Raw genomic sequence first — 23,713 nt, 5'->3', positions numbered from 1 at the left:
CTAAAGGTGATTATTAACTCCAAATTTTTGCATTTTTTAAATAAAATATAACTAAATAGAAATATTCTAAGTTTTCAAAGTATTTTCTCTTTAAGGTAGTATTTCTTTATATGAAAATAAAAAGTATTTACCGGACTGTTGATACATGACCATAATTTAAATGACCTTTTTTTTCAGATATAATAACGGTGGAAATTGATGTTTTGTTTTGATGGAAGTCAGAGGTACAATTATTTAATTTGATTGTTCATCAAATATACTCAAGTGTGTCTAATTTTATACATTACACAATTTGGGAGTATATCAAGCTAGGAAGCGGGGGCCACTATCCAAAATTAGTTTTTCTTGTTGACATTGGATTTAAAATAATCTTATAAATCAAAATCAATGAGTATATAATTGTATATATATTTTTTTCTAATCCAGTAAAAGATGTATAAAATGGTTGCCACCAACAAAATTTTTAAAAAATTATCTATGCAATTAAGTTAAATTATCAATAAAGTTAAGTGGGGTCGGGTTAAAGGTGAGACAAACTATATCGTGGATAACTAATATTTTCTTAATTAAACAACCTAATTGGATTTAGCTAGGTCCAACCATTAAATTTCTTGACTTGGAAGTGCTATAAAAAATCCACACTCCGTTGAATAAATCAAAATTTTAACTGATTCGATTGTAGTCTACTAAGAGATAAATAAGAAATGAAAACATGTAGTGCGCACGTCGTAAACTCCGCAGGTTTTCTCGGTAAAATCACTCAAGCGACATTGAAGGCGATTCAAATTCTGCTGTTTTGAGAGTCGCAATATAAGTTCGACTGCTCCGCTCCGTCTCGTCTCCACCACTTCTCGTTTGCTCGGTCCATCTTATCTCGCTTCATCTTGTCTCGTTTGCTCGGCATCTCGCCCATCCATCTCTACTTTTCGGGTTCAACTGAGGGTGTTGTATATTCGTTTCCATCCTTGTAGTATATACTATATCTATATATGTGAATAAGGTATGTGTTTTTATGATTGTTGATGATGACGAGATTGCAAAGAGTTGCCTCTTTCCTCCTCCCTTTCTTCTTCTTCTTCTTCTTTTCCTTCTTCTTTCCCTTCTTCTTCTTCCACCTTTTTGAGTGGTGACTGTACTGGGCCAGTTGATTCAGTTCCCGGTCCTATTTGATCCAGTGCCTTCTCGGCTGAGTGGTGACTGTGTTCCGGTCCGATTTGATTCAGTGCCCTCTTCTCTCTCCTCTCTAAGTGGTGACTGTCTCGGTCTGGTTTGATTCAGTGCTTCTCGGCTGCGAATTCCTCTGGGGCAGCGTCAATTTTGGAAAGAAGAAGACGTTTCGTCCTTAAGAAAGGGCTTGATATGGCGTACTCCGTTAGCCATGCAACTCGAAAAATTACTGCTATGTCTACATTTCTAGAGAAGAAAATCAGAAGGTCCACCTACTTACTAATCGGGTGCGAATATACCAATTCGCATTCTCTGGCTTCACGTATCTGTTATTTTCTAACATAGCAAATTAGATGATTTTATAGGTAGCTTAATGTATAGGTTCTCATATTTTTTTTTATTTTAATCAAAAGAAACCTATGTAATAGCTATCTTGTATATCGTTAGGTCAATGCAATCGCCTACGGACTTTCAATCAAAAAAGAAGAAGAGATAAATAAGAAAGTCTTTCATATCTCTGAAACTGAATTAGAAATTTTAATAGGGTCAGAAATGTAGATGCTCTACCTAAATTAAATTTTCGAATTCAGCCGGACCTAGATTTTATTATTGTAGTCTATTGTTGACGTAGTTATGAGAGATTTTGGTGAGAGAGTCGCATATGTTGAATAGATATTTGACGGCGCGACTAACTTTTTTTTTTTTTTTTTTTTATCAATATTGATTTTTATCGTCTGCACATTTTATGGAACGTAAAGTGAAATTATGTACCATGAAGATGTCTACTCCGTGTTGCTTAATTATCTAACATCTTATTATTAAAAATTTGAACAATTATATTACTCCCCCCATTCCATCCCCCCACCATCCCCCACTCTATCTCTCTCCAAATTAGTTTTATCTCATTTCAATCTCGTTCACATTTCTCACAATTTATGAGAAATTTTGCGAATCTAAAATCACGAACGTTTTCTACGTAATTTTATCTTTCAAATGAGATCCATGATGACATGCTTTCGGACAAGTCGTTACAAAAGTATTTATCCCTCATCGTGCAAGTATTTATACCTATACAGACATATGAAAGTATTACTATCAATTATTATAAGTATTTATACTGATATATGAAAATATTAATATCAAGTATTATAAGTATTTATACTGACATATGAAAGTATTAATATCATGTATTATAAGTATTTATACTGACATATGAAAGTATTAATATCAAGTATTATAAGTATTATATGCAAAAAAATACTTTCAAGTATAGATATAAATACTTGCACGATGAGAGATAAATACTTCTGTAATGACTTGCTCGGAAGTATGTCATCATAATTCTCATTTGAAAGAGAAAATTACGTAGAAAACGTTCGTGGTTTTAGATTCGCAAAATTTCTCATAGATTGTGAGAAATGTGGACGAGATTGAAATGAGATAAAAAAAACCCATCTCTAAAAACGTGCATGGTCCCCCATGTGATTTGAGATTCCCCCCACCTTCCATGAAAAAAACTTGCATGGTCCCCTAAATATTTTCGTGCTTAGAGATAAATACTTTCGTTCTTAGAGATAAATACTTCTGTACGTAAGTATTAATACCTTATGAAAAAAAAATGACAGCTGACGTTTTTTGACATTTTGTGCGGGGTTAATTGCGGGGTGGGAGGTGCGGGGTTAATTATCAGCCTCCTAAAAATTTACTTAGCGCTTAATTTATTAAAATAAACTAAAATCGACCTTTAAACATTGTGTAAATTTACTTAATGACCATTTTTCTTTAGTAAAAATTAGATATCAAGTCATCAAACTATTTAATACCATTGTTATTATAATAAAATATTTTCTTCATTTGAATTTCGAATTCATGACATCTCACATAGAAACCATGTGCATTTGCCACTCAATCAAATACATGACCAAAATATTTTTAAAAATCAATGGATCGAAATTAAGATTATGATTTAAAATAAGTATGAATATTTCTAAGATGAGCATGAACTAATTCATTCATTAATTACTAATCTAAACTCGACTAATGAGGCTGCAAATCTTTCACAAATTTTTTTTTGATAAAAGTGGGTAACTCCCGCCGATTTCTATTAAAAATCAAGTATTTGGGAATTGGTACCAAATCACTGGTACCACACCCCTTACAAAAAATTGACCTAAAATATTACATCATATAAGCATTCCTAAAGCAATGCCAACTAACAACAAAATACAATATAAAATGCAAACAAAATAGCATAGCATAATCCAACTACTAAGAAGATTAGAAACTTAACAAAAAAGCATAAAAGTCCATCATCTTTTAGGATACGTGTCACTCTTGATCTATATCTCCTCTTACTCTCTTAGTCTCTTCCACCTAGGGGTATTCATTGGGTCTGGTTTATTCGGTTTTGAACCGAACTGAATTAGTTCGGTTCAAACGGTTCGTTTTTTCTGTTTAATGGTTCGATTTGGTTTGTTTTTTAAAACTGAATTATAACTTTGGTTCGGTTTGAAAAATTTGAAAACCGAAATAATCGAACCGATCGAACTTTTATATATTATTAATTTGATCTGAACCGCCCCAGTTTATTTCTTAATACTCCGGTTTATTTATTTATCAATTGCTTTAAATACTTCGGTTTATTTCTTAATACGTGGTTTATTTCTTAATATATTTCGGTTTATTATAAATCAATTGTTTTAAATAAAAATAATAATATATTTCGGTTTGAACTGAACAAACCGAAATAAAACTTTGGTTCGATTTAGTTCTATTTTCAAAATCGAATTATAACTTTGGTTTGCCAAGTTCTGTTCGGTTTCAACCGAACCGAGCCGATAAACACCCCTACTTCCACCTAAAAGAGGCAGGACCTCTTTCTCCTGAATAGCCTCCTCTAAACACTCATGTATCATCAATTCATCAAAGATAATTGAAAGAGTTGAAAGTAATTGCAAATCTTTCACAATAATTAACTATTAACTGGAGTTCATCAAAAGCTTGCTTAATTGAAGAGAGGCATCACCCCATAATGGACTTGATGAATAGAAGGCGGCTCCTCGTTCCTCCAAAATTTTATAAAATTTTACACTGTAATTTTTAATTCTAATTCTCTATACACAAAAAGTAAAAAATAATTCAAAACGTGAATGAGATAATAGATGTATTTTTTACTTAAATAAAGAATAAACAAGAGAAAATATGGAGTGAAGGATGAGAAGAAAGGAGAAAAGTGTGGTCCACATAGTCATTTTGTGAAGAATTTTAAATGAAAATATTTTGTTTTATATTTTAAAAAAGTATGATATTATGTAAAATTTTCCTTCCTAGATCTTTCACAATTTATTTTATTGGACTGATTTTAGCTTGCATTTTTTGACATGGAAGACATTGTGTTTTTGTTGCCAGATGAAAAAAATGTTTTGTAACTATTATCGTGATATATTTGTTTTGATGTAATCAAAAACCGATTCGCGTCCAGTCAAACAAAAATTAAGTTGTTTTTAAGGTCAGGTCAAACTTATTAGTTTTGTTGCATGATTCATGGAGTTCTTTGTATCTCTTAACTAAAATTACATGTGATTTAAAGTAATCAGTTTTTATGGTCAGTGTCAAATTATGATTTAGTTTATCAAACTTCCAAAACCCATTCAACTTTAACAAAGTCATCAAGCAAAATTTGTCTGAATGTTAAATTTTAAGAAATTGTTACACTATCCGGATCCGATACGGGTTTAGTTTAAAACTTCTAATACTAAAGCAAAAATTTGTGGCAGTTTTTGGGGAAAAAAAATGAGGTAACGAAATACTCTTTGTAGAAAAATACAGAGCGAGTGAATACTCCTGCTTGCATATTTAATAGTTTAAATTCTTCTTTGTTATTTTATCTTACCTTTTTTTTTAAACTTAAAATTCTTCTTAATTTTTTTTACTTAGGATACAGTCAATAATTTAAATATATTCTTCTTAATTTTTTTACTTAGGATTCTGACAATAACAAATACGGATATAATTTAAATTTTATGTTATTTTTTACTTAAATTCTCCTTAGTTTTTTTACTTAAGATACAGTCAATAATTTAAATTTTCTTCTTAATATTTTACTTGGGACACAGTTAATAATTTAATATTATTCTTAATTTTTTAACTTAGGATACTGACAATAATTTAAAATTCTTCTTCATTACGGTCAATAATTATTCATGCACAAAAATATCCTTTTAACTTTTTTCTTTTACTTTTATATACATGTACTTTAAAAAAATATTAGATATAAATATATACATATTTATTTAACATTCTTATTTGTTGAAAGGAGAAAAATATTGTTAAATTTTTAAAAGTTAAATATACTATAAAAATAAACATTTATAATAAAAAACCGTATTTTATCTTTGATTTTTTATTGGCGTTGTATCAGATACAATAGCAACATTTGCATACACCAAGTCCTAAATTATTGCTAAATGTGTTTTTATTTGATCCCGACATGATCAATGGAAGACTTGATTGCCATTAGAAGCAATAAATGAGAAGAGGAAATGCATTTATTACTAAGAGAGGAATAGATTTAGTTTCCAGGGGAAAGGAAAGACTGTGATTAAAACTTAGATTTTTTTTTTTTGTTTACAATTCATATTCTGCATCTCTTATCTACACTGTAAAAATATTTATACTTAACCTAAACGTAATATATGTCTAGACTTGCTATTATTTATACATAATATATAAATAATTTATCATCTTTTACTGGGCTAAAATGAGCCATGGCTCATAGCGCGTTGGTGAGCAATGACTTATTTTAGCCATTTTGAAAGTCCAAACAACTGATCCGAACCGTTCATCTTGTTCTCCATATTGAAATGTGCTTGGAGACCAAATTTTACATTTTTGAGAATTTGTTTACTATTTATTAAGCATTTTTGAAAATTACTGATCTGATGGTCCAGAAAATTTTACTTTTTTTACTGTTCACAGCAAAACAGCAATTTTAAAAAATGCTTAATAAATAGTAAAAAAATTCCAAAAAATATAAAATTTGGTCTCCAAGCACATTTCAATATGGAGATCACATCTAACGGTTCGGATCGGTCGTTTGGACTTTCAAAATAAAAATACGGCTTGAAGTACAAACGCTTGGTGAGATATGACTCATCCAAGTCAACCTCCTAAATAATTATAAAAAAGTAAAGATTAAAAACATTGTTGAATAAGTAGAGCTCTCGGAATTAACTTAAAAAGTATTTTTCGTGAGAAGTATAAACAGTTCCTTTTTTTATAAACTAACAACAATTCCTTCGTATGTACAACTAAAAAGAAGTATAATATAATTTTATTATTAATGGAGGTAACATTGAAAGATGAAAGAAGGAAAAAAAAATATTCATGAAAATATCTTGGTCTTTAAGCATGAAAAATATCTTGTCCTTTTTGCTAATATCTTTTGAGTATTGACTTTTTAATTATAAGGCGATGTTCTTAACATAGAGCATTAATAGTTAATAATGCTGTGCAGGGGCGGACTTAGAATTTTTGTCGGGGGCAAAAAAAATCGAATCGGGTTTAAATAACTTATCGGATTTAAACTCATTAACTAATTGAGTACTCGATAAAAAAACAATGTTTTGACTTATATTTTTCAATGCACTGACTTATAATTTCTAATTCTATAACTTATAATTAATATTATCAATTATAATTCAAAAAAAATATTTTAATTTTAATACTAAATTTAATCAAAATTACAAATCAAACATCCAGAGGGGGGGCAAAAAAATTTCCAAGGAGAAACAAAGTCGATAAGTACCAATACATCACCACTAAAACTTAAAATCCAGAGATGCGGTATCTCCCTTGTGCTACAGTAGATCCGTTCTTGATGCTGTGAGCAATGTACATAGTAAAGTTTTTCGTCAATTTGGTATTAGTGAGCTGCATATAGATCACATGTCGGTAAAGAATATATTTTTTTTCTTACAATGAGTTTCGTCCATTTATGATGAATACAAATAGAGATAGTAAAAAAGAAAAAAGAAAAAAGAAAAGAAAAAAAATATGTGTATTTCCTTGCAACAAGCTGAGAAACGAGTTGAGCTGATCAAGATTGAACTCTTTAATAACAAACCGAACTAGAATCGGGCAAACTAATTACCAAATTTTTCCGAACCAAGCTACGGGCTTTCTTGTCAGCCTACACAAAACACTCAATTGTTTGTTCGGTGTCAATTTGAGCACAAATCTTAAAGCAAGTTTTTAGTTGTAAGGTGGAGATTCAATGTGCATCGTCAAGCAGTACACATTAGAAAGGGTCACTTATCTGTCGGAAAAATAAATCAGTTTTAAACATATCTTTAATTAAGTCGCAAATTTATTAAATATAACATCGATTACTATTATGAAAGTGACAACAACCTCTCCTTCTCTAATAGTTACTTTACTAATTTAATGCTCAACAAATTAACAAAGGATCAAAATACTCCTGATTGTGTATATTATAATATTTATGAGTTTATAATTTGTAGACAATTAGTTATTGTCTGAATTTTTCTGTCGGGATTGGATTAGCTGAAACACACTGAGGCACTGTTGTAAATTTTCAAATTGCATGATTTCTATATGCAAAATGCTGTCTGTGAGAAGATATATACGAAATTTGGTTGTTTACTCATACTTGCTTATGGAGGTCGTTGACAATACAGGTCCTTAAAGGGGCCCAGAAAGATAAAACATGTACTAGTTTTTTTATAGACTAATACATTTACGGTTAAAAACCCTTTTGATTTAATGAAATAGGCACAAAAAACATTATAGATTGCCAGAATAGCTCAATTGCCAGAATACTATTATTACATGTACTCGGAAAATAACTCGATTTAAATTTATTATTTAAAGTCAATCTAATATTATATTTGACAAAATATAGATAGCATTACATATGATGAAATTTTCTTACCAGCATACCAGCTATGGCAAAAGGGCATGGTTAATCAGGTAGCAACGGCCAAGTCACGTTTGGATTTGCTTTTTCTGAGGTTTCATTAAATTTGAACGACTCCAGCTGGCAATGATGCTGTAGTACTATTAGTAATATTTCATCAGATTTACATACATGCAAGTTCTCGTCCTTCCAGGAATACACGTCATGATAAGAATCACAAACAACAAAATTAAATCTGATAAGATATTTGGAGAACCTTTTCAATGTTCATTAAGGAGATTTTTATGTTTTATTTTTGCACAGCATTGGAGAATGATGATTTATGGAAATCTTAATAATACTACAAAATAAAACAATTACATTAAACTAGATAGGGATAAGCCAATAAATATTCATGCAATGCACCGTATACTCCCAGGGAGCACACCTCAAAGCTCCTGCTCTCTCCCACGTCGAACCCGGCTAATACATACAGGGGCGGAACATAAGCTTAGCAGAGCCACTCCAACTTTTCAAAATTGTATTATCAAGTATCTAGATTTGATAGAAGAAATTAAATTTTGGGAGAGTTAATCAACTATTTTTCTTACTAATTTGTTTCTTTTATATATACTTTTAGTTCCGCCCCTGAATACATAATGATATTGATACATAGAAATCCAGCTACTATATGTAGGATTTCGCTTCAAACGAGTGATGAAATAAATGCAATTACCCCTAAATCCATCATGACCATATTGAGTGGCCATCAAGCTAAAAGCATTTTTATGGTCCAAAAACAACATCACATCTCCAATTCCACTTAACTTGATCCAGTTGGGGTGCTTAGTATCATAATTCTCAAGGCGGTGCACCACAAATTGATAATCATAGTATGGTTTATCATCTTGATCACGAGATTGAACATATTTCTTTGAGAGCATCGATCAACAAACCATCTCTTGTTGAAATCAAGTTAGAATCGGGCGTAACTTACCCGGGACGAGAAATTGTTGAGTGTGTTTTTCCAGTGGGGCTATCAATAACATCAACAACTGTTCTAGGTCCATCTCCAAACTTGAAATTCCTCCCCCTGTAGTATGCAAATCTCATTAAGGGGGTTGCCACTAAGAGGCGTTTAACTTTGCCAGATAGTATAGAATTAAAAAATTTAGAGATATTTCCAACTGATCACGACCATCGATCATGTTGAGACCAAGCTAGTTGTGTGCAACGAATTTCTTAATAAAGTCTTTAAGATTGCATTCTTCATCTATTTCATAGAATTGAAACTCGTTAGACCCTTTGCAATTGTACGCCATGGCATAATCTCTATGGTTAAGGGAAAGAGAAGGAGAAGATTTTGCCAGAGGGAAGGGCATGGAAACAGACCTCAGCCATGTCATGATATTTTTTAAGCATCATAAGCCCAGGCAACTGAGGGGATTATCTGACAAGTTGGTGACAGATCTTCATTTCTTGCACACAGCACGGAAGCAGATAAAATCAATCAATGGCGTTACCTAATTTGTGTGCAATGAAGGGTAGCAAATCAGGATTTAGTTCAGCCCTGTCAAATTTTGGCACACTACTGCATTTGTTAGCCATTAATTAATCTTAATTCCTTCTTTTATGCACAAGTCGGTATGGATAGATAGTACACCTGTACATTATCAAATGCAAGTCAGGTTCATATATGATGAATTAATACATTTTTATAGTAATGAATTATAGAAGGTCCTAAGGAAAGTAATTTTATAAGGTTATTTTTTGTAGTTAATTATGGGATCGATGTCAGTAGCAAATTTCAATTAAGCTTGTAAAAATGATAAAATTATATTTGAAACAATCTAATTCAACCCGTTGAGAACAAATTCAAGGAATTCATTTTTGTGACAGTGAGATCAGGATGCTATCCAAACATAGAATTGCAAGGAAATGAATAATAACATAACAATTATCGCTAACAATCATTCTCAACTTGCTTGTAATTTAAAATACAGATCTTATGAAAAGAAAAGGACACCTTTGGTAATATACTTTTTGTGAGATGCTCAAACGAAATTAAACTAGGAACTCTCAAATCAAATCACACATCCAAAAGGAATTAAAATCCATGAAGAAAAAAAAATTCAATTTATTTACATACAAAGGATCAGGTTGCATACGCAAGCAAAGAAGTTCAATAAAATGAAGTATAATTAATATGCTGTAATTCAAACTACTAACCAGCTTAATTTATCAATTAAAATCCACTCTAATTGGCGAAATTGGGGCATTTACCTTCTCTCTGAATAATGTTGTCCGTCGTCTACAATTACTGCTGTTTGCAAAGACCCTTGGTACTGTGAATGTGCATGCAACTAGAAGAGAGGAGTCGAAAAATAGCAAATATTCTAAACAATAACGGCCTGAATATTTTTGTTTTAGTCGTGTAAAAATACGAGCTGAGAGAAAAAAGATAAAGATGATAATCACTATATATAAATAGACATAGATTATTTTAGCTGCATGATTCAGTGTAGAATTAAGGACTCGGAAGAAACTAAAAATACTAAGCTAGACATGAGTACTTATTCCAAGTAAATTTTTAGAATATGGATACATACTCGGATGAAAATAATAATTTGAAGTAAAAGGGCTCAATTAGGTTTCTTGTGAACTGTTTTGTGGGTTCATTACTTGGTAGCAAATTAACCGGTACGTATGTCTTTGTATTGGTACCATGGTATTGTTACCTCTGATCAGTTTTGTCATAAAGTAGTTTTCATTGTTAAATTCTGAAAAACTGGGAGGGGCACTTAGTAATTCTGCAAACATGTCTGATTTTGATGTTGAAGTAATGGGCAAAATTTGCCAATTGAATAATAGAGGCTCAGATGAGTGCTTTCTGGTACTGGTACCTAACAGGCTGATTTTTATATTTTAGAAGGCTTCACTGGTAACTTTTGTATGTTTTGCGTTTTGGCTGACATAAGATTTGTGGTGAACCAAAACTTGCTGATAGATTCTGGTACTCTTTTTATCTTGAATCTTTCTATGGGGATTGAATTTGCTGAAATAGACAGGGGCGCTGTTGTAAATTTTCAAATTGTCTGATTTTCACTTGCAAAATGCTGACTGGTGAGAACATATATATGAAATTTGGTTGTTTACTGATACTTGCTTACGGAGATTGTTAACTATGCAGGTTAGAGCGGTCCAGAAAGAGTAATGCATGTAAAGTGTTAAAACCCTTTTGATTCAATGAAATAGGCTGCCTATTGCCACCATTGTACGAATTGGTTAAAAGTTATTCCTTTTTACTAACGTTGCTAATGTAATTTTGTGTAGTAGTTGTTGGTAGTCCTAATTTTTCCTTTGCCAAGTCAATATTGACAGTAGGCAATATTTTAGCAGGGTATACTAAAGATGTTACATTAGATGAAAAAAAGGATACCAACTTGAGACACTATTGGACAAGTGCGTATAATTGAAAAATGCTAATTTGAGGTTTATAATTGGCAATGCTAGCCAGGCAAATAATAACTATACCACAAATAAGCAATACAATTTGGAATCCCAAAATTAGTTTGTAACCATGAACTCAATGAGTTTCTAACTTGTGGTACCTATAAGGCAAACCAAATTTATGGGGTACCTACACCGTTAATTGAAGTAATTTATATAGTTGACATGTAAAAATGTAAAAGCTTTTGGGTGTTTGTTGCAAACCTCATAAATGTTCATTATAAAATAAATATGAAGTGCAATTCGAAACATTATTTTTCGAGTTCTTGATTATCTCGCATACAAGGAGAAATGATCCCTCAAAGAAAGGGCTAAAGTGTTCTAATATCATGCACCATTAGATTAATAAATTCAATTAAGATTACAAAGTTACTCCCTATTGGTGTCAATCACTTGGTATATGTCTCCCCTCTTTTGCCTTTCCAAAGGAAGATTCTCTCTGTACATTCATGATTCATACATTTTTAGGCATAAGAAGATAATCATCACCTGTGTACTAAATTTGCTACTTAAATTTAAAAATACTAGTACCTTACTGTTTGAACAATGGAATAGTCTATCTCACCAATGACAACATCCTCTTCATGCGCAGTTGTTGCTATTATTTCGCCAAACTACAATAAATATTATTCACAATAAAAGTAAATCATAGTACACATACCCAAAATGCATCTTTTTACTATTATACTTTGATAGTGCACATCTTTCTATTAAATGACATACCGGTCCCACAAGACTAGAATGACCCCAAGTCATATAATCAGAATTTGCATCTGGGTCCCGGGCAGGAGAGCAGGCCGCAACAAACAACTGCACAAGTATTACGAATTTATCTAAACTCATCATATAATACCTGATTGTGACTATCCTCATTTATAATACCTGATTGTCAACAGCCCTGCATGTTTCGTTTAGCACATATAAATACAAGAACAAAAAATGTGATGATTTTGAAAGATTATATTATACAAATACAAAGAATTACTTAATCGTTGTATTAAATTATTCAACCTAGTTTAGTTTAGTAGTACCTTGACTTTAGCATGAGCTCCCACAGGAGCTCTCCAGTACTCATGTTAAATGCCCCTGGATAGCAAATTAGATGAGCACCTATATATATATATATATGTGCACATAATAAATGATATATTATGTGCATATATATGCAATTGAGCAGGTGACATTAGAAACTTAGTTCGTTTTTGAAAAAGATAATTCTATTTAAGTAGCATGTGGAGTTTTGAGTTGTACCCCTTGATCTGTATAAAATTGCCAACTCTGGAAAGCGATTATCATGACAAATCCCTATGCCAATTCTACCCACATCTGCAATTAGAAGGTAACTAATTCAAAACATGAAACAAGCAAGAAATTATTTGTAAGTTACAACATCTTACAACAATTCGGTTTTGTGATTTTAAAAGTTCAACAGTCGATCCAAACCGTTTAACATGATATCTATATCAAAATGTACTTGGAGATAAAATTTTACATTTTTTTGAATTTTTTTTACTATTTATTAAGTATTTTACGAAATTGCTGTTTTTCAGTGGTCCAAAATTGTCTAAAAACAACCGTTTTGTAAAATACTTAATAAATAGTAAAGGAGATAATCACAAGACTGTTGACCAAGCTACTGTTGACTTAGTTAGTTAGGCAGTTAGCACTAATAAGTGATAGTTAGTGCTGTTTATAGTTAGTTAGTTGGTTAAGATTGAGATTAGGAGATTCTAGACAGATCATGTAATGGCAAAGTGTTGGCTATATAAACATGAATCATTGTACTGTTAAAGACAAGAAAATGAATAAAGATTCAATTCTTCAAATCTCTCTTTAAATAGTAAAAAAATTTAAAAAAAAAGTAAAATTTTATCTCCAAGCACATTTTAATATAGATATCATGCTGAACAGTTTGAACAGTTTGGATCGACTATTTGGACTTTTAAAATCACAGTACTGAATTGTTGTAAGATGTTGTAAGTGAATCCCTCCTAAATGTTTTGGATTTTAAATAGTACCAGTGTCAACAACAGTGGGTCCATCTCCATATGCAAAAGTATCAGATTCCCTAAAGTTTAGATCCCCTGGTATCTCCGCATCAAACAAATGCAACTGAAAACAAATGTGATAAAAATTGTTTACTAAGATATCATATAATCAGATTGATAAGAAATATACAGAAATATAATTGAACCAGTTAATTTATGTACAATTCACCATGGACTGGTACTAGTCCATTGACAGTAAGATATATTGTCTACTTTTACATGAACAATAGATGCTACAGATTCATCAACTGATAACTCATTAGTGTCATGTCAAGTGAAGAGCTTCTTGCCTTTCTGTGCTTGGCTATTATTTCACCATCTGGACCAAGAACACAACAAGTATTGAACAGCTTATCACCTGACATTTCGGGAATTGATCCACCGATAATTGTTATTTTGTGATGAGAAGCAGCCTCAGAAAGCATAGAGATGGACGGTGCAGATTGAGCATCTATATCCTCGGCATGATCTCTCAAGCTCTTCATTGAGTAAGGACAACACCACATCTCCTATAAAGAGCTCTCTCAAATGAAGTCATATATTGCTCGATTATTTCATAACAGTATTGGCAGAGTTCAGATTTCATGTCAGCACATTATTTAGTTATATTAAAAAAGGCCAAAGTGCAAATTTTTGTTTTGGTCAGATGGATTTCAGGTCAAATTGATGAATTGAACAACAAAAGCAAAACAAAAGTGTATGTAATTAATTCTTACAGGTAAGACAACAAGCTTAGCGCCCTTCTGTGCAGCGCCCCTAATAAGAGAACGAGCGTGTGAGATGTTTTTCTCTTTAATTGGAGAGACCAGCATCTGGCAAAGTGCGATATTGAATCGCATTTTGATGATCGGAGAAAGAAAGTCTAACGCTTAGCATATAACTTGAACTAAGAAGAGTGATTTACCTTTTGGAATTCAGATCCAGTGCAATACCGCACCGAATACAATGAGATCTGAGCAGGGGCGGACGCAGGATTTTTGTCAGGGCGAGACAATAATCGGATGCAAATAGCTTATTGGGTACAATTCAACATAACAAAAAAAAATACCAATCAATATAATAAAAATCCTGAATTACTTGAAAAAAATCAACAATTCAACATTTATAGGGAATTTGAAATCAATATTTTGGTTCAACTTGGCAGCCTCTGCCTTTGAATTAAAAAAAAAATAAAAAATAAAAACATTTTGGTTTAACTAATTTTCGCTATTTGGGATCAGCGCCTATTTGGGCTCCGCTAATTTGTTTCGCTCAGAGTTTATATGAGCTCCGTTCTGTCTATTAGAATTCCAAAATGGGCTACAGAGGAGGCAATTTGAATTCCAGGGAGGGGCAGAGGTCTGAAAAGCAGATTTTTAGCACTATTTTTGAAAATCCAGCGGGGGCAGCTGACCCCCCTGTGCTACAGTAGATCCGCCCCTGGATCTGAGTTGTTCGTTTGAATATGACATGATTCTCGAAACAAATCCCATGTATTCTAAATAAATTGTAACGGTCCGGTACACTAGAGGATATAGATTCTTACTTTTGACTTGTTCAGGATCTTCAAGGTCTGAAATTGTTTGTGGTCCCTATTTTGTTCGTGCGGAGTTAAGTCTGAGCCGACTTGGGCCTTGGTAGAGAAGGAAACCTTGACGTGACAAACTGATAAAACATGCCGTGCTCACGTGACATGACGTAATTAATTCTTTTTTTTTTTATGATGTGACTAAAATGATAGCAAACGGTTACGTTACCTGAATGATCACGTGTATAGTCACCCCGTGACCATACAATGTAATCTAAATTAGTTATGTCAAATTTTTTTTATTTTAATTTAAGTTGTTGAAAATATAGAAAAATATATAAAATATGAAAAATTCTAAATATTCTATAATAAGTAAATAATTTTGTAATTTTTTTCGAGAAAAGACGTTTGGACATTTGACATTACTTTAAAAATTCAAATTATAAATACTCATTAGACTAAAGTAGTAAAAATCAGTACTATATGAGTACCAATATCACTGAACCTACACTAAAAGAGAAATCTGAATATTCTATGTGTACCAGAAAAAGTTGAATATTCTATGTTTCATACTGTGATGTGACGTGACATGTAATTTTCGTTCAAATGCAGTCATATCACATAATCAATACACGTGATGTGATGTGATGTGACTAATCTCGCCATAATTAATTTTCTTCTCTAAGCCTGGGCTTTGTTTCTTTGTATTTTTTTTTAAACAAATTAAAACTTGAACTATATATTTAGTCTAATCCGAAATGAGATGTCAACATATATATGTAAAGTTAAAATACTCTGAATTTCTACTCACATTGTGCATTTGTGCAAATATTATCTATTGACAAAATAGTTAAGTATAAATATATCATCAAATTTAAATCAAAATATCGCAGTGAAAACATATAATAAAAACTAATTTTTTTTGTCTTTAAAATATTTATTTATTTTTAATTATTATTTGAAGAATATCCTATTTTCATTTAATTATTTAATTATATAATTATTAGATAATTGCCGGCCATTTGATAATTGTTGAAATATGATATTTTTGTTATGTTTTTAGTCTAAATACACAATTTTCTTCAAAACCTGCTAAAATCACTCAAAAACACATTTGCATAAATGACTACTTTATATTCACTTTTTGTCATTTTTCTGATAAATATATAATAATTTACAGGAGGAATATAAATGAGGGATTTTTGTACACACAAGAAATGGTAACTATGGCAACAAAGCAAAAAAAGAAAGTTGGATTATTTAAAGCAGATATTTACAAAGCCTTTGATACTGTCACACCCCAAACCAAGAATTCTGGATTAAGGTGTGATCAACCTCGCCTCGTGCTTAATTAATCATTAAGCACGCAAGGCTAATCATCAATAATAAATCAAACAGCAGCGGAAGCAAAATAATATAAATATCAAGCATCAGTCACATAGCAAATAAATAAACATACACATACATAACATATAATTCGATCCATCTCGGATCCAAATCACACCATCTATAGAAGGGGATACATGATCTATCGAGCCCGCATATATAACACAGAAAATACGGGACTCGTAAACCTAATCAATAGCATAATCCTAACTAGGTCAAGTGGTGTGGCCCTCGGGGACAACTCCTGACATCTCCTGCTGTGGACCGCCAAAACCTGTACCTAAAAACCCACGAAACAACTTGTGGGTGAGCGACGAATCGCCCAGTATGTGACCCAGAATTATCCCCTCAGGGATCCTCTACGGTCAAAGCACTTTTATTTATAAAATGAATACAATTAAAAATATGCACATGTGTGAACCTATATTAATAGCTAATAGAATTTACAATACTTTTGAATGATGCCATGATGCGATTATTCTATTATGCCAACATGCGAAATAAACCCAAAATAAAATCAAGGTGTAATATCGGATATAAATCAAGTCGAAATCCAGTACTCCTTGCACTGTGTGCCCAAATACAATAATAATAATAATAATATGGATAAAGTAAATCGCCCCGTGCTGTGCCAAAAAAGATCCAAACAATATAATCCAAGGACTGTGATCCGAGTGCAATGATACACGTTGCCTAATGACATCGAGCATTGCTCCACAAGATAATAGCACACTAGCCGATGGTTATATCAAATCCAATGTGTCATCTCGCCTAACGATTCATCACCCAAACATATCCAATAGGAGAAATCATACAATGCAAGTCGTAAAAAGTTAATCTCTTTCCTCATGAGCAGAAGAGAACTCTACCGTCTGGCCAGTCTAATAGGTACACCACGCATGATTCCACAAGGCTCGAGACCGGCTGAGACCGGCTGAGTCCGGCCATGAGTCCGGCTATGAGTCCGGTCATTGGGTCCGGTGTGAGCCCGGCACAACCGTAGGCTCCCGTTGACCCCCGTTGACTCCCGTAGACTCCCGTAGCTCCCGTAGGCTCCCGTAGCTCGACCTTGGAATCCGTTCTAGGAAAAGTAGCCCCTAATGTAGGGAAGGGATAAATCCCGAATCGTATCGTGCCACAGAACTCGAGATCGGAACTGCTCACGTCAAATAGTAAAATGATCGAAAAAAGGGTATATATATCAAAGTGTATATATATAGTATAATCCTAAAGCCATCCAAGGATCAAGTGACCCTCAGCTCAGTGGCTGTCGGGCCGTCCCATGCCAAGTGACACCAAGACGGAACGAAGTCACTCGGCTCTGCTCAGCTCTCACCAATGCATGCATATGCACGTATTATAATAATAATATATTGTCTTCCACGAGAAGGAGACAACTAGTAACCTAATATTCTAATCAGATATATATATAATATTATTTAATTATTCTACTCCTAAAATACAGTAAATTCAGGTTTTTCAGGGTTTATGCAAATCTACCTACAGTGCAGAAAGGATAAACATGCTCTAAAGTTTTAATGCAACTACTTAAAATAAAGTGCGGATGTCAGGTCAGATGGATCGACTGGTAAGAGTATGCCCACGAAAGAAAATAATTCAGATATCCCACACCTGAGGGGGCTGGAGTCTCTGTCGCTAAAAATCAGCGTGCTCCACGTATGCTCCAAACTGTGGATCAGTCGGATCGGTCCACGGATCAGATTCGTACGGAGTCGACTGATCTGAAATCACGAAATTACACTAATTAAAATCTACGCTAAATTATTCTAACCCTCGCCCCAGTTAATATGTAAATTGAATTATCAATTATTTCGATTTTATAAAGGTTACCGATTCATTCAGTCCGACTGAACCGGTTAGTCAGATATTAATTATTTACTTTGATTTAAATTATCCAAATTTTAATTCTAAATAATTTATAGTTTTAATAATTTAATTGAAGATAAGTTGCTTATATAAAAATTCTAAAGTCGAAATATTCGTAAAATTATTATTCGTGAGTTACATAAATTTTATACATGTTCTTACCTATTTAATATATCCTAATTACTTAGCTATTTGATTTATTCTAACTTAACTATAATTATTCTAACCGATCGAATTGCATTTTCGAAAAATTAATTTATTATTAAAAATTCCTAATATTACTATTCTTATAAAAATGCATAACTTATGTAATTATTACTAAACTAATAAGTATTATAATATGTCTTTAGTTATATTAAAATTTAGATACGTAAACTTGTTTTACGAAAATTTTAGAAAAGAAATGTATACCTATTTTATGTGTTTTGCTAATTATTTCTAAGTCGAGCAGTTCGTTATTTTATAACTAATCTAATTCTACGTATAATTAGTCGTGTCAAATCTAAGTCAGAAATAATATATTTTTCGTTACTAATTAATTGTCATTTATTAATTAGCAATGAGTTTTCGTACAAGTTTGAAAATGTTTTAAAAGGAATGTTTTAATTTTAAAAAAAAAACCTCTTATGAAATTTTTATTTTATTTTAATGTGTTGGATGTTTTAGTTTTATTTGATTACTTATTTAAAACCTAAATTTTAAAGCCGCATTTTATCTGACAATTAGGCATCTCGGCTTTTAAACCAAATTCCATAATTTTATTTCACATGCCAAATCAAAGCCCAATTTAATTCTAGCAATTTAAGTATGCATTTATTAAAGGCCCAAGCCTTTAATCCAATCATCTATATTTTTATACATGTTATTTCGGCCCAGCAAGGGAAGGCCCAAAGCCCACATAAATCTACAATCAATTCAAGGCCGCATATATACTAAAAATAAAATTCAGATTTGCATAGAGGCCCCTCTACTTACCTTAATTACACATTCAAGGGTTTTCTTGCATTAAACCCCTCCATCTTAATTTAATGATTATAAGGGTTGATTTCTTACACAGTCAACCCCCAATTCTACTTAAATTACTTATAAGTCCCTACCAAATCAAGTTTTGGTAAATATACCAGTCAACCATATCTCAGCAACACTAGAGTCGCAACATCACACATAGACAGAGAATTCGGCCAAGTAACTCAACAAGCAAAATCACATGAACAAAGACATCACACAAGGGTTGTAACAACCAACAAGGAAAAATTATAGCAATGGTCAGATCAGAATCGAAACAAGGCACAAGCCGGCACTATATCAATTATCGTATCGAACGCTCAACTTCCATAAAAAGGCCGGTACCGATTCAATATAGGAGCACAAACGTCACAACAACAGTTCAAGGGTGTATCGGCCTCGATCAATCCACTGGTCGGCCGGGAAAATCAACAACCCGAGCTGACCTTCGATTTAATTACGCAAACCAGAATTAAGAGGTGTTAGACTAACCGAGAGAGGCCAATTCACACAAGAGGAAGTCACAAGCAAGCCGGTGCCAAGAGGGGGTCTTGTTTCACAGCTCCTCAAATCCGACAAATCAACGAGTCTCAAACACCTCTAGAAATCAGCAAAGACAGCACCACGAGTAACAAGAACACACTCACAATCAATCAACGAAAACCCCAAATTTCCAGGGTTTTCAGATTCTCAGATTAGAGGCAAAAATTGAGAGAGAGAGACTTGTCTCAACACATGAGAAAATAGAGAGAGAGCAACCAACCAAAGAGGAGAGGGGGTATACTTATACCAGAAAAGAAGGCACAAGGCAGAGCACGAGTCAAAGCGGGTCAGGGAGCAGGTGCACGGCCACCCCTCGTCTCACCCTCTCCCGTACGGCCTCTGACAAGGGAAAAGACAGCGACGACAAAAGGGAAAAGGCAGCGCGCGGGAGGGAGAGGTGATCGAATCGCCTTCCGTTTTCTTCTCCAGGAAGGAGAGCGAAGAGAGGCGCAAGTCAGGGTGGGGTTATCGCCTCAGCGAGAGAGAAGAGAGCAAAGGGGCGGGGGTGGGGCGCTGAGTCAGTGAAAGAGAGGAAGAAGGGAAACGGAGAGGAGGGGGAGGGTTTATTAAAAGGGCTGTTTTGAGATTCGTGCTGAATTAACTTGGACGGTCGGAAGAATTTCTAGAACAACACAAGCTTAACAATTAAAGGAGGTGGTTCGGATTCAAATTAATTCAGAAATCTTGCGTTTAGAAAATTTGTATGAATTATTAGACGTTAGTCAGGATATTATTATAAAGCTAAGTTATACATTTGACAAAATCCTATATAATTTAAGTTTATCTTTTTAATCAATTCGAATTTCAATTATAGTCTAATTTAATTGATCTATGGTCCATTTTACTTATAAAGTCCGAATCGAATTTTCGTAAATTCTACAATTAAGTTCGTACTGATAATTCGAATGTTTATATTTCAATTTAGAAATCCGAATAATTCGATATCAATTTATATATATATATACATTCGATTAAATCTCTAAATTTCCTAAATGAACGAGTTTTATAAATTCTATAATTTGTTTGTACGAATAATTTTGTATAATCATACTCTTAATTATAATTCAATTATTTATTTATTCATATGAATCTTATCATTTTATTTTATTCTCTTTTCTAAATCTTACGACTTGTGATGAATTTTCAATTTATGAATCTCACAGAAAATAAAAAAAAAATAAAAAAAAAACAAACTTATTATAGGTTCTAGACTTTATTTTATTTCTAAAATTCTAAATTTTAATATACCTAATCTCATAATTCATGTATATGTCGAAATTTTAGATTCATTTTAATCAACCAGATTAAATCGAAAAGGGTCGTGAACTAAATAAAAAAATAAATAAATAAATAACATAAAAAAAATTATTTAGGCATAATAATTGATTTAGCATATTAATTATTATTTTAAAATTTCGGAATATAACAGATACTCTATCATGGAGTTTCCTTAAGCAAGTCTTACAAGCTAAGGGTTTCTCACAAACCTGGATCAGTTGGATACAAAATTCAGTTCTTACAGGCTCATCGAATGTCATATTGAACTCAGTTGCAGGAAAAACAATTTAGATAAGGAGAGGGCTTAGACAGGGGGATCCATTATCCCCCTATCTTTTCATTTTGGCAATGGATTTTCTATCACCATGGACCCAAAGCCTAATAAATAGAGGGTTACTACAGCCACCATTTATTGGATGCCAATCTTGCCTCCTTTTTGCGGATGATACGTTATTTTTGATGAAACCCACAATGCAGCAAATGCAGTTCTTCAAGGTCATATTGGTCATCTTCCACGATTTATCAGGGCTTAAGGTCAACTTGTAAAAATCAGAATTTTTGATGACTTTGGCAAGCATGCAAGATGCGTAAGTTCTTGCGCAAATCATGGACTGTACGCCATCACAGTTCCCGATTCAATATTTGGGCATGCCATTATCAAACAAGAGACTACAAAAGGTGCATTACCAAATACTTATACAGAAGATTACAAAAAAATTGGCTATGTGGAAGGCACCAATGTTATCAATTGGAGGAAGAGTGACTCTCATAAATGCCACTCTCACGGCCATGCCGGTCTATATGATGCAAACATTCTTGATGCCTAAATGGGTAATTAATCAAATTGATAAGGTGAGAAGAAAATTTCTATGGCATGGCCATAAGGAGCAAAATGCGAGATTCATCAGTTTAATATCATGGGAAATAGTTATCAAGCCAAAACGGTTAGGGGGTCTGGGGATAATCAATCTCAACACCTTTAACCATGCACTATTGGGAAAAGTGATGTGGCAATGGTTGCAAGTGCAGAGGCCGGCGTGGATGGTAATGGCGCAACTAAGCTCACCTCTCATCAGACCTTGGGAACTAACAATAACAACTCCATTTTGGCAAAACATGAGGGCAATTCAGGAATTTATGAGGGGATCGGTACAGTTCACTAAAGGATCAGGAGAACATTGTAAAATTTGGAAGGATGCGTGGTTACAGTGCCCCGTAATGGATAGATACCCGTTATTGTATGAATATGCAGAGAATCATAATATGTCGGTCAGAGAAGCCATCAATGAGGGGCAGTGGGTCATACCTTTCTCTGCACAACTAAGCCAAGATGCAATGTTACAGCATGAATCTTTAATGGGGGAGCTGGTACTGGTACCTATGGCATGCACATGACAAGATGAATTATGCTGGCGTTGGGAAAAAAATGGGAAATTTACGGTGAGGTCCTATTATCGAGCATATGAAATAGGACCACACGTCATAGATCAAATCGACGGGGTATGGAAGAGTGGAGCACCAATAAGAGTAATGATTTTCTATTGGTTGATGTTGAACAAGGTATGTTTGGATGCAGCGAGAATAGCGAGAACAGCGAGAACAACGCTATTCTCATCCATCCAAACGTACTCAGGAACAGCGAGAATAGCGTTGTTCTCGCTATTCCTACAAAAACATGGAATAGCAAATGAACTCTCTCAAAGCCTCAATCCCTACAGTAGTTATTCTAAATGTTCAATCCAAACAACTTCCGAATAGCTTTGAGTTAGCGCTATTCTTAAATAGTAGCTGTTCTCGCTATTTTTAATTTACTATTCTCAACAGTAGCTATTCTCGCTATTCTCTAGTGCATCCAAACGCACCCCTTGATAGAATATTAACTATAGACAATTTGACTCTCAAAGGATGGGAAATGGTTAATCGATGTTGTTTGTGCAAGGAGCAAGCATAATCGGTAAGGCATCTGTTCAGACACTGTAATTTTACAATTCGAATTAGGCAGGAACTGCATGTAGATCAACCACAATTGGGGCAGTGCAATTTTTTTGCTCAAGGTCACTATTACAATGCAATGCTGAAATCAAAGTTCAAAGTGATTAAAAGAATGCAAATTGCCACGGTGTTTACTGTATGGAAAGAGAGGCGCAAAAGAATTTTTCAAGAAAAAATTAAAACAGAGCGACAAGTGTGTGACGAGACTAGGCATGAAGTCAAACTTTGGTTTCCTGAGGAATAAACCACTGTTATATTATGTTTTTGCATGATTACTTAATTTTTATTTTTATTTCCTTCCATCCTTTTCTTCTTTGATTTTTGTATATATCACTCTGTACAGACTCTTATATTACACCGTTGGTGTAATTATTAATGGAATCTGGGAGCTTGACTCCCTTGTTTCTCTTTCAAAAAAAAAGATAATAATTTACGCTACATGATTTGGCATAATCAGTAGACTGTGTAAACTGC

General features: G+C 33.1%; 1 protein-coding gene and 1 long non-coding RNA gene across 2 annotated transcripts; both read right to left on the bottom strand.

Moving 5' to 3' along the window:
• Nucleotides 1–11,828: 11,828 nt before the first annotated feature.
• On the bottom strand, nt 11,829–14,561 carry LOC144575135 (omega-amidase, chloroplastic-like). Its single transcript, XM_078325254.1, has 9 exons — nt 14,358–14,561; nt 13,932–14,150; nt 13,612–13,705; nt 12,845–12,919; nt 12,625–12,703; nt 12,476–12,491; nt 12,317–12,403; nt 12,125–12,207; nt 11,829–12,032 (listed from the first exon to the last, which is right to left on the bottom strand). The coding sequence occupies exons 1-9, from the start codon at nt 14,478–14,480 to the stop codon at nt 11,963–11,965; spliced, it is 846 nt and encodes a 281-aa protein (XP_078181380.1). The 5' UTR covers nt 14,481–14,561; the 3' UTR covers nt 11,829–11,962.
• Nucleotides 14,562–16,551: 1,990 nt separating this feature from the next.
• On the bottom strand, nt 16,552–20,515 carry LOC144575022 (uncharacterized). Its single transcript, XR_013518343.1, has 3 exons — nt 19,919–20,515; nt 18,167–18,276; nt 16,552–16,814 (listed from the first exon to the last, which is right to left on the bottom strand). It is a non-coding gene; the product is annotated as an uncharacterized LOC144575022 (long non-coding RNA).
• Nucleotides 20,516–23,713: the final 3,198 nt, after the last annotated feature.

The sequence above is a fragment of the Carex rostrata genome, chromosome 23 (assembly GCF_964058835.1).
Source record: "Carex rostrata chromosome 23, lpCarRost1.2, whole genome shotgun sequence".
NCBI lineage: Eukaryota > Viridiplantae > Streptophyta > Magnoliopsida > Poales > Cyperaceae > Carex > Carex rostrata.
This window is presented reverse-complemented; position numbering and strand designations above follow the sequence as displayed.

Bases quoted from the DNA above. Each gene is read 5' to 3' on its own strand.
- LOC144575135 (XM_078325254.1), bottom strand. From the start codon at position 14,480: ATGCGATTCAATATCGCACTTTGCCAGATGCTGGTCTCTCCAATTAAA. The intron at 12,704-12,844 runs GTACAACTCAAA...ATATATATATAG, and splicing joins AATTTTATACAGATCAAGGG to GTGCTCATCTAATTTGCTAT. The intron at 12,033-12,124 runs GTACTAGTATTT...ATGAATGTACAG, and splicing joins TCCATTGTTCAAACAGTAAG to AGAGAATCTTCCTTTGGAAA.